At 53.0% G+C, this 11,349-nt stretch overlaps 1 protein-coding gene across 1 annotated transcript in view; it reads left to right on the top strand.

Moving 5' to 3' along the window:
• The window catches only part of FGFR1OP (FGFR1 oncogene partner), a 21,849-nt gene that overhangs the window by 3,825 nt on the left and 6,675 nt on the right, over positions 1 to 11,349 (top strand). The window contains exons 4-8 of the mRNA XM_015558379.1: positions 163 to 300; positions 2,742 to 2,822; positions 5,003 to 5,062; positions 9,131 to 9,357; positions 11,040 to 11,152. Of these exons, the coding sequence (XP_015413865.1) occupies positions 163 to 300; positions 2,742 to 2,822; positions 5,003 to 5,062; positions 9,131 to 9,357; positions 11,040 to 11,152 (619 nt within the window). The remainder of the gene's footprint in view (positions 1 to 162; positions 301 to 2,741; positions 2,823 to 5,002; positions 5,063 to 9,130; positions 9,358 to 11,039; positions 11,153 to 11,349) is intronic.

The following is an 11,349-nucleotide window of genomic DNA, read 5'->3' as shown; positions in this document are numbered from 1 at the left end:
TATATGTAAATTTTAGAAATGGACATTTCATTCATTAGGAAAACAGTCTCTGAGTTTAGAAAGATGTCTAAGTTCTGAAAATATTTTTCTTTAAGCTCTGAGTAAATAATCTTGTTATATATCTGCACTTATAGCTTACTTTTACATCTTATTTCTTCCTAGTTTCAAGGTCTAGAAGGTCGAGAGAATTTAGCCCGGGACTTGGGTATCATTGAAGCAGAAGGCACTGTGGGCGGACCCTTGCTGTTGGAAGTGATCAGGCGCTGTCAGCAGAAGGAGAGAGGGCCCGCCCGTGGGGAAGTAAGTGCAGCCTGTGCTTCGTTACCTCCTGGCTAGTCACTGTGCCCCCTGCAGCCCCGCCTTCCGTGCAGGGAGTCGGGGGTAAGTAAGAGACTTTTCCTTGGAAGCAGTGACACACTCAGATCGGTTAAATGCACGTTATAATGAAAACTGGAAGTCTGGGTGCTCTGAGGCCGCCGCCCCTGTTCTGTGAATAGATCTTGCTCCCCGCTGGCTAGTGTCACCTCCTGCTGGCTAGTGTCACCTCCCACTGACTAGTGCTAACCATCCTTCCTGACTGGTGCTCACCTCCTACTGACTAGTGCTAACTATCCTTCCTGACTAGTGCTCACCTCCCACTGACCAGTGCTAACTATCCTTCCTGACTAGTGCTCACCTCCCACTGACCAGTGCTAACTATCCTTCCTGACTAGTGCTCACCTCCCACTGACTAGTGCTAACCATCCTTTCTGACTAGTGCTCACCTCCCCATTCCTCCGGGAAAGGGGTCTGAGAGCTCGGGGTGGGCATCCTGGAGCTCCCGCACAGGGCACTGCACAAGAAGTGGCGAGAACACTCCAAGCGTTAATCTTCTTAGTGTTTTTCAAACATAGAGGCTGAGTTACAGACTAGTTAATTTTTGAACTGAAAGGCTTTTTAAAACTAGATCTAAAACTGTTTGAACTATTGATTTTGCTTATTTCTAGACATTTTCTAATTTCTGTGTGTTTGATTAGCTATTACCTTTCTTACTCTTACCCTTCCCTTTTAGAAGTACTGCTAATGAGGTTAACGGTCTGATTCCTGGTTACGGAAGGGCACTGTCACAGACTAGACAGCATCTTCACCGTCCCAGGGAGCTGGTTAAGTGGGTGCTTCTGGCCGCAGGGGATGTGAGAGTGGAGGCTGCGGCCGTTCCTCCGCCTGGACAGCCTCAGAGTTTCTGTTAAAGCCTCTGAGAACCGCTCAGGCCGACTGAGTGCCCATTGCACGATAAATACTGTAGGTTCTTTTCGTTAAAAGGGAAAGTGTCAGAAAATTGTGTGTAGTAGAAGGGTCGAGAGCTGTTCAAGATTAGATGCTTTTGTAAGAAAATGCACATTTAAATGGTTTGTGATTACAGAGGAAGTATACAGTAACTGATTAGTTCCAAACATTCTGAGTAATAATTTTTAGTCAAAGGGGGGCAGTGTGTTTCATGTTGAAATTTTGTTCAATTCAACCTTAACGTGAAAGCAGGGCAGGGGGCGCCCGCAGCAGAACCGCCTCTGGGAGGGCACAGGGGCCTGGCCCGAGCACGGCTGCCCCCACCTGCGGGCCTGTGATCTCATTCATTCATTGTCGTTTGACAAGGCTGGTGACCGCTTATCACAGGATGGGCACTGTAGGCTGCTAGTGAGCAAAAGAGACACACATTTAAAGCTCCCACTCTCCTGAGCCGCAGCCTGGAAGTGCTGGTGACAGCTCTCTTGGCTTCTGTGGCCTGACCTCTGTCTGGCTCTGTACCACCCTCCCCTCCCCCCGGGGTGCACCTCGTGCATGCATGGTGGTTGCCCACGTTTTCTCCCAGGTCTGCTCTCCCTTCTGTGGTCACTGGGAGTAGCCCAGACTCTGGAGCCAGACTGCTGCGCTTCACACCCAGCGCGGCCACGCCCTGTGGGTGGCCCTCCTCAGCCACGTGCCTTAGGCTCCTCCCCGGGAACTGGAGGTGGCACAGGTTATGGTGAGGACTGAAGGCATCAGTGTGTGAAGCTCGGGGAACAGTGCTGGGCGACATTATCGTTACCTTCTCTGATTCTCTGGCCATTACTGTTGGGATGGCTCCCTAAGTCCCGCTCAGTCCTTTCCCCGGATCCACCCACCTGGTTACTCCACTAGAAGGCGGGACTCCTGGGCGAAAGTGTGACTCCATCCTCCTCCTCACCAAGTGAGAGCCACAGGACAGAAGTCCCGGTTCTGGTCCTTCTGCCACACTCTGCTGGTGCTGGTTTTGTCCCTCCGACGCCTCGCTTCAGCCCAGGGCTGCTGCTGCTCCCTGAGGCGTCTGTCCTGCTGTGTGCCCGCTGGTTTAGAAGGGTGGGCAGGAAGGGGGGCTGCCCTTGAAGAGGGCGGCGCCCACCAGGGAGGGGCTGTGCGAGAAGGTTTCTTGAGACAAATGAAGCGGCAGCCAGTCCAGGGGGCAGAGCAGGTGTCTGCGGAGTCGGGCAGGACCAGGGGGTCAGGCAGTGAGGGGGCCTCACAAAGCACAGGCTGATGGAGGAAATACTTGGCAGCTAATCAGAATCTAAGTGTGTTTCACTTTTTAAAATTAAAATTGGGAAAATCTAATGATATTTATGTTAATTAGGAAGAAATCAACATGCCAACACGTGGAGTAGTTTTAAATGCTGAAGTTCTACGAGGTGTAATTAGTATATTTATGCCTTATGTGTAAATGTTTTCATTTTCACGGAATGTTTTAGGGTGCACTGGATCTGGCCGATGCGCATTCTCCACCACCGTCACCAGAAGGAAAGCTGAGCGCGCACACGGGCCCCAGTAAGGTGAGTCGGCGGCTCGGGCGGTCTGGCCGGCACGCCAGCTCGGCCTCCTCCGTCTTACGCGGCGCACTCCTGTTCAGTGTCTGCCGCTGCTTGCTTCCTTTTGATGAAGTACAGAATTTTAAGCATTCATTATTTTGCTTGAATTGGTAGTTTTTTAAATTTTGTGTCATAGAAAGGAATATGCTATTAAATAAAAGTGTAGACTATTGGACTCATTTGGTACTTTGAACGTTACTTCTCGTTTATAAGTTCCTAACTGGAGAAGGTTAGGCTTAGGAGTGCAGAGCGCTGTGTTAAATAGCGTGGCTGGGTGACCGTCTGGGATTGTAAGCCTGACGGGTGTTGATGTTAATGAGCCGTTTTGAGGATTCGTCAGGTCGGTGAGCTTGGGCCATATTGGTGTGTGGTTTCTAAGTGGTTGAAGTGAGGGCCCTGATTCAGGGGTTTGGTACCATAGAAAACGAACTGGGTGGACACTCGTTCACAGTCCAGGGTGTTTGTGCTGGTGGCAAGTGTGTCTGGGACGCGCTGGAGCAGAGCGCCCGCTGGGAGAACCTGACCCACCAGAGGGTGGGTTTGTGTCGAGTGTGTGGGGACCGGCCTCTGGCCCCTGCCCGGGAGCAGTCAGAGTGTTCCTGGGGCAGCCGGGCTGGTAGGTCCCCTGACCTTTCTGACTGGGGGCTGGGAGAGGGGGTGACACGCTGCCGACCTGCCGGACGGCTCCTTGTTGGGGCCGAGACGTGGGCTCTGGGGGGGCTCCGGCTGCTGTCGGCTGTGGTTGGTCCTTCCTGTCGTCTGAATGTAGAATTGGAAGGGATTGGATGCCGGTTTCCAACCAGCAGAGGCCATTGTGCTGGGGCCGCTCCCTGGCCACTGGCCCGCTCCGAGGGAGGGGCCTTCGAAGCTTTCCTGTGAGCTCAGGGCAAGTTCCTGAAGCCCCTCGGAGCGGAGCTGCCAGAGGGAAAAGCCTCCTTCAGAAGCGCTGTTTCCTGTGGAAAGGCCTGGCTTTCGGGGTTAACACGGCCACGCAGTCCCACATCCTTACCAGTTACTTCAGCTCCCTTTGTAAGAAATTACTTTTAAAGCAAATTAGCAAGACTAACCTTTCACAGAAGGTTTGTCTTCACGATAAAGTGTTCATGTCTGTTTTGCCTGTTCTCATTCTCTTTGTAGAAATTGCTTTAGGAGTTAGGAATTATGGTGAGAATCGGACACTTTAAGTCAGCTAGGAAGTGTTGCTCTAAACCAGCGATGTTCCCCTGTGAGCCGCAAGCGCGATTCCTCAATGCAGTGTGGGCACCGACCTCTTGCCCGCAGACTCAAAGCTGAATGACAGCAGCCACGCAGCACGGCCGTCTGTGTGAACGAGTCTAAGTGACCCAGTGTTGGGGTCAGATGGGCAGACTGTCTTTGTGTGCTGCAGGGTTTTAGTGATTCGTCCGTGCGGGCCATGAGGGGAAAGGTTGAAAATCGCTGCTCTACACAGTCCCAGAGGAGCGGTGGGGTTTCTGAGGTTGATCAGAGAACAGACCTGCAGGGCCCTCACTCCTCCACCTTCTGACTGTTTTCTGTGGAGCCTCTGGCCTCAGTCACCCCACAGGGAAACACCGCAGCTCGTCTCTGCGGGGCCTGGGCTCAGGTGACTCCCGCGGTCCTCACGGGTCTGGGTTTGGATGCCAATACTTAGGTCACCCTTTCCTCGCCGGCGTCCTTCTTTCTCTCGGTGCCTGCTGTCGCCCTCCTCTGAGAGCCGAGGAGCCCCAGGGACTCTGGGACGGGTGGCCCAGTGCAGGGTCCCGCCAGCCCTGGGGCCTGCTTTGTGCTCCTGAGAAGGGGGGCGGGGCCAGCGGCCTGAACGGAAGCTGCTCAGGAGTTCAAGCCTGGCTTCTCCGCGCGCCCCGAAGAGGCCTGTCCACGCGGAGGGAGGCCTGTCCACATGGAGGGAGGCCTGTCCACGCGGAGGGCGGGCTTGACCAGTAACTGTTGGGCAGGGTGTTTAAACATGAGTTGAACCCCTTGAGTAAGAAAAGACTAAAGAAGTGGGTTTCCTAAAGGAACACATTAATATCTCCGTTTTAAGGACATTTTCTAATAGGAATCCTTTTTAGTTTGTTTATGAATTAGTTTATTTTGAAAGATTTATACTTTGTGGTAAAACGTCGTTTTATTCTCATGCTCAGATACCAAGGTATAAAGGACAAGGTAAGAAGAAGACAAGCGGGCAGAAGTCTGGTGCCAAGGTAACATGCATGAGGGCGAGGGACAGCAGCCTCGGGGCTCCGGGCCTGCAGCCCCATTGCGCGGGGTCACCTCCTTTTTTGAAATGTCACCCTCTTTTATCTGCAGTCAGACGTGGTATAGTCGCGGTGGCATAAAACAAGAAGTAATTGACTTTCAGTTTTATCCAGGTGAAAGTCATATGTTATATTTTTAAACTGTGCTGTCAGTTTTATTTTGAGGATTTTTTGTTTTTAGGCAACAACAAAAGTTGAAAATACTTATTTTTTGAATGGATGGTCCTGTACGTATTCTTCACATGATTTTTATCTGAGGCCAGTAGAGCATCGCACTACCTTTTAAGACATTCCTGTCAGTAACTAAAGGCGAACTGAGTTCCTGCAGGATGTTTGGTGTGCACAGCTGTGACCCCGCGCGTGGGGCTCAGCCTCAGCCCCGAGGGGAGGGCGGAGCCCCCGCGCTCAGTGCCCGCTGCTGGTGCTGCGTCCTCCCCAAAGACCACAAAACGGCCCAAGCCCGGGCACTGGCCCCTTTTAAATGTTAAACATTAGCGGTCCGAGAAGCAGTGTCAGTCGGTCCGTTCGTACACGTGTGAGAAGAAGCTGTCCTCTCTAATGGTGCCGCGTGTGGGGCTCAGAGTCCAGGGGAGCTTGGTTAAAGGAGAGATTCCCGAGGACTCGCTGTGCCGGCTGCCTTAGTTCTGCCGGCTCAGGGGCGAATTCCTGCCTTTTGTTCACACTAGTTTTATGCCTTTCCGTATGAGATGTTTCCAAATGTTATTCACAAGCATGTCTGAACATTTACATAGAGAAACTCACGTGTTGGGTGCTCTGGGCGAGACAATGAGTATGGTCCCCACTTAGCAGTAAATAGTTCACAGGGGAGTTGGAGAGGTGAGACGTTAAGAACATCAACCAGCGTGTTTTCACAGATGCCTTAGCCAGTGTCCCGGACTGAAGAGCATGTCATGGAACCACGCTTGTAGAACCTTGTTGGTGTCGTGGGTTTGAAGAGGGCCGGGCATTTGAAGGAGTGGGTCCATGGGAACAGCACATGGAGGGAGACACATGGCACTCTGGGTCGTGGAGCAGCCTGGGGCTGAGGGGGACTGAAGAGCCTGTGCGCCCGGCCCTGGAGCCCTGAGCCCCAGATGCTGCCTCCATCACTTTGAACCCTGCTTCCCTCTGCGTCCCTGGCCTTGTGTGGCGTCGCGTTAGAAGTCTGGGCCCAGCACCGTTTCCAGCGCATAGATGTCCTCCGCCCTTCACCCCTCTGCTTTCTGCCCTTGTGCATGCAGGAGGTCCTTATCCTTAACCCCCTCCATCCTAAAGTCTGGCTAGCTCCACACCAAGCCGCATGCCGGTATCATGGCGGGTGGACACAGCTGGCCGCCAGGGGGCGCCGTTCACATGCAGCCGGGCAGCACTTCCCACAGGCAAAGCCCAGAGAGTCGCCCTGCTGGTCCATGACCAGCTTGTGCAGGACCCAGAGTGGAGCCGCCAGAGAGCCCAGGGCACCCGGGCGCCCAGCCAGGCCTGCAGGGGTGCTTCGTGGCTTCTGTTGTGAGAAGGCCTGAGGTCCTATTACAGATGGACTTGTAAAAAGTCCTTCCCCTGTAAGTGATGGGCACTTACTAGTGTGGGCCTGTCAGAATGCAGAGCAAAACCTAAGGTTTTGGCCTAATGGAACTTGGGTCAGATGAAGGTTGTATTTCTGGGTTTTGTTATTGGGGGTCAGGAAAGGGTGGGCAGATGGTGAGTGGGGGGCGTTCTTCAGTGCGTTCACATTCTGCAGTTGACGCTGGCACTGACCTCCACGTGTTCCCTGTTCGCCGCTCTGTCGCCTGAAGGGAGTGTCAGATTACAGCAGCCTTTGTGGCTCTACTCACTTGGGTTTTTACCACGCAGTTGGGAAAACTGAATATTAGATGGTTTTGTTTTTAATACTTAGAATAAGATGCTTTTTATTTTCACATAAAATATAAAAGATCAGCCTTTTTATAATCAGTTTTCAAGTGTATCTAAACTTGTGCATCGAGGTATTTATTTTTTGCTTCAAGTTCTTTTAAAAAGGACCATTTCTTAAATCGCTCCTTTTTTTAAAAAAAATTCTGGAGTAAGCCCAGCATCACGTTTAGGACCATGATGTGTGTGTGTGTGTGTGTGTGTGTGTGTGTGTGTGTGTGTGTGTGTTTGGGGTGGGGGGATGTTTCTGTGTGTATTACAGACACTGGTTTTCTAGATAAACCAAGCATTATCGTTCCCTTCACACACACACACACACACACACACACACACACACACACGTTCTGAATGCAGGAGCATACCTAGGGGCAGTGTGCTCAGCACTCAGCCTCGCCAGCTGTCCACTCCTGGCTGCTTCAGACCTGAGCCCTGACATCTGGGCACTACTGTCCTCTGGACCCAGAGCAGCTGGCTGTTTAGGGCTGAGCGTGGAGCAGCTGTGTGGGCCGTCCAGTCTGGTTTCAAGGCCAGAGCCCTGGCTCCGTGCACCTGCAGGAGGTCCGGCTTGTGAAGGGAGCATGGAAATAGGTCTTCTCCAGGACCACTGAGCTTCTAGAAAGGGGTGGGTGTCTGTGATTCTAGAATAACACAGTGTTTACTTTCTATGTGCATGAATTAAACTTAGGGGTGTGTGTGTGTGTGTGTGTGAGAGAGAGAGAGAGAGAGAGAGAGAGAGAGAGAGAGAGGGGCAGACAGACATACAGACAGCTGTAGTAAAATTTCCTAATTTATTAATAAGTCTCGGGTCAGAAACTGCCTTTGGTGGGTTTGGGGAAGGAAACTGGGGGATAAGGCATGGGCAGGAAGAGAATTTGCATGAATTTTTTAAACTTGGAAAACTTTATTTGGCTTTAATGTTTCTCTGTGACAAGCAGTTCAGATTAAGCCTTTAGTTTGGAAAACCTTTTTTTTTCTAGTTCATAAGACATTCTAGTAATCAAGTTTTTGATTGTTAACACAGGCATGTCTAAGGGCAAAAAAAATCGATGAAGGACAGAATCATGTTAGGTTGTGAGGATCAGGGCCAACTGTAGACAAGGGAATACGTGCTGTTGCGTGCAGGCTAGGACAGGAGGGAGCGCGCTTGAGAGCCTTGAACATTGGTGTAGGTGCTCAGGGGCTGGCCGGTGTAGACGCTCAGGGGCTGGCCGGTGTGGACGCACAGGGGCTGGCCGGTGTGGACGCACAGGGGCTGGCCGGTGTGGACGCTCAGGGGCTGGCCGCAGGTGCCATGGACCTGGAGGTGCGGCAGGGGCGCCCTCTGAGGTCTGAGTGGAGGCCAGGGCTGCACTGGGGCAGATCTCCACGCAGCGACGGCCTCCACGTTGGTGTGCGGTGTGCTGGGCCCTGGGCGGAATGTGCTGTGTTCACTTTGTTGTGATACTTGGTTCATTTGTGTGAACTAACCTTCCTTTGCTTTCACGCTGGGAATATTGCTTACAGTAATTTACGGAGCAGGGATAGAGGTGTAAGAGGAAATGGGAAAGTTGTTTCTAAATGGAGTGGGCATCGCCAAGGGTTCCTTTAGGGCAGCGGTTCTCAACCTTCCTAATGCCGCGACCCTTTAATACAGTTCCTCATGTTGTGGTGACCCCCAACCATAAAATTATTTTCATTGCTACCTCATAACTGTAATGTTGCTACAGTTATGAGTCGTCATGTAAATATCTGATATGCAGGATGTATTTTCATTGTTACAAATTGAACATAATTAAAGCATAGTGATTACTCACAAAAACAATATATAATTATAGATGTGTTTTCCGATGGTCCTAGGCGAGCCCTGTGAAAGGGTTGTTCAACCCCCAAAGGGGTCGCGACCCACAGGCTGAGAACCGCTGCTTTAGGGGGTGAGGAGTGGTGTCCCCGTTTCTGGATGCTGGAGGCCTGGGGCCAGCGGGCTACAGTTGCTCTGGACCTCCCACCGCCCCTCAGGGCCTCTTGCACTCATTCCCAGGGGGTTGCAGTTGTTCAGGACTCTGTGATTTAAAACACCTATTCGAGTTTTGTTTGACCAAGGAGACCTGTCTCCCTGTCTTTTTCTAGAAGGCCGGCAGTGGTGCTAGTCAGAGCGATACGAGCATCTCCTCGTCAGAATCAAAGGGCAGAAGCGGTCTCCACTTCCTGGCCCAGGAGACAAAAATGGGATCTCTCCTCGGCAACAAGAGCCTGGACGTCAAAGACAAGGCTGGCCTCTGTCCGCAGGACGATGACCTGGACGGAGATTCTTTCTTTGACGACCCCATTCCCAAACCCGAAAAAACGTACGGTTGGTGAGTCGACTCTTTTGGGTTATCAGGCTAGAGGCTTACAAGGAACTTTCTCAGCGCTGTATGTACAGTTAAGAACAGCGAGCTGCTAAAGGCTCATACTTAGACACACGAGTCTGATTTGTGTGATCAAGGCCTTCGATGTGGTAATGCGTCCAGAGTGAGGAAGCCTAGGTGTTCCCGACTCCCGCAGCAGGGGGTCCTGAGGCTCACGTGTGCCAGCCACGGTCGGAGCTGCAGGGCGCAGGCGCCATACGGGCACAACCCTGCCCCTCTGCTCTGAGGGAGACTGGACGCTGGAGCTGAGCAGCAGAGTGGCTGGGTCCCCAGGCATTGTCTCAGGTCCTGGCCACCAAGTTGCAGGCCTGGGCGCAGGTCTCCAGGCGCAGAGTGGCGGGGTCCTCCGCCCCGGAAGAGGTGAGGGGAATGGTGAGAAGGAGGAGACGGGCCGTGACCTGAATGGGAGTGTAAGGATGCGCTCAGAGAGCAGTGGCTCCCAGGGAAGTCCCGGGTTTCCAGGCTGAGCACCGGGAAGGCAGAAACCGCCCTTTACTGAGCTGAGGGGTGGGGAGAGCAGGGCGGGCCCACAGGTGTGGGCCAGGGGACAGGAGAGGGCTCCGTTTCCACTTGCTGGGTTGGAGAGATGGTCATGGGAAAGGTGAGATGGGTGAGGGCCGGGTGAGGGGAGCTCTGGCTGGATGCGCGTTTGGGACTCCGCCGTGGGTAGCACGGAAAGCTGGGTGCCTGCCGGGGTCACCAGGCCGTGGGCACTGCAGCGTCTCCAGGTCAGCCCGGAGAGGAGCCAGCGGGCAGGGGCCTGAGCCTGGAGCAGGAGGCAGGCCAAGCAGCGGCATTTAGCGCTGAAACCTGCCTGTGTGTGCAGCAGCCTGGAGGCCGAGGATGGCCTGGACGGCTGGTTTAGTCAGATGGTGGCATTGGGGCCGTGCTGATGGGTCCGAGTGGCTCAGGAAGGCTGTCGGTGGTGAATACTTTGTTCATGAGTTTATCGGAGGGTGCAGAAGGATGGGTGGGGCTGGAGGGCGGGTGTGGGGTTAGGGCATTAGGGCGGGAAGATGAACAGCACGCATGGACTAGTATGTGGATGAGAATGGTCCTGGGCTTCTTTGTTTGTTCGTCCTCACCTGAGGATATTTTCCCATTGATTTTTAGAGAGAGTGGGAGGAAGGGGGAGAGAGAGACAGCGATGTGAGAGAGACCCATAGATTGGTTGCCTCTGCACGTGCCCTGACCAAGGCTTGGGATGGAGCCTGAAACCCAGGTATGTGCCCTCGACTGGAATCAAACCCACAGCCCTTTAGTCCACTCGCTCTATCCACTGAGCCAAACTGGCCAGGGCGAGAACAGTCCAGTTTTCAAGAGGGAAGTTGGTGATGTCGGGGACAGGGTTTCTGGAGAGCTGCACTTGAGTGCCCAGGGCCTTCGTCTGCACTGGGAGGGTGGGTGTGATGGTAGGAGAGCTTCTGAGAGAATCACAAACAGTGATGAGAGGAGGGGCAATGGGATGTCACACAGAGTTGGGGGAGGGGTGGGCGGTGTCTCCCGGTGCCTCCTCGCCCTCTGGTGCTGTGCATTCTGTGTGTTCTTCATGTCGTGTGTGATCTGCTGGCGCTGCTCTGTGCCTGGACAGAGGCCAGGGCGCATTGACTGCGCTTGTTTCCTGTTAGGAGGAATGACACTGGGAAGCCAGGGGGGAGCCTCACCTCGCTCGCCGATGCCCCATCCTTGAAGAGTGGACTCGGCTCCCTGCCGGAGGCCCCCTCCTTGAAAGACGCCGAAGGTGAGTGCTGGCTGCAGAAGTGGCACTGGATGCTGTATTTTCTCTCTAGCTCACTACAGAGCATTTGATCATTGCTTATTTTTTCAGAAAAAAGTATGTAAAATCATAAAAACAGCCCATAATGTTACCATTCAGAGATAGATTCTGTTAATACGGAGTTCTGTCTGTTGATTTTTTAAGATATGGTCTGTATTCCG

Source organism: Myotis davidii, unplaced genomic scaffold (assembly GCF_000327345.1).
Source record: "Myotis davidii unplaced genomic scaffold, ASM32734v1 scaffold592, whole genome shotgun sequence".
Taxonomy (NCBI): domain Eukaryota; kingdom Metazoa; phylum Chordata; class Mammalia; order Chiroptera; family Vespertilionidae; genus Myotis; species Myotis davidii.
The sequence above is the reverse complement of the archived record's forward strand: the minus strand, read 5'-3'. Positions and strand labels throughout refer to the sequence as shown.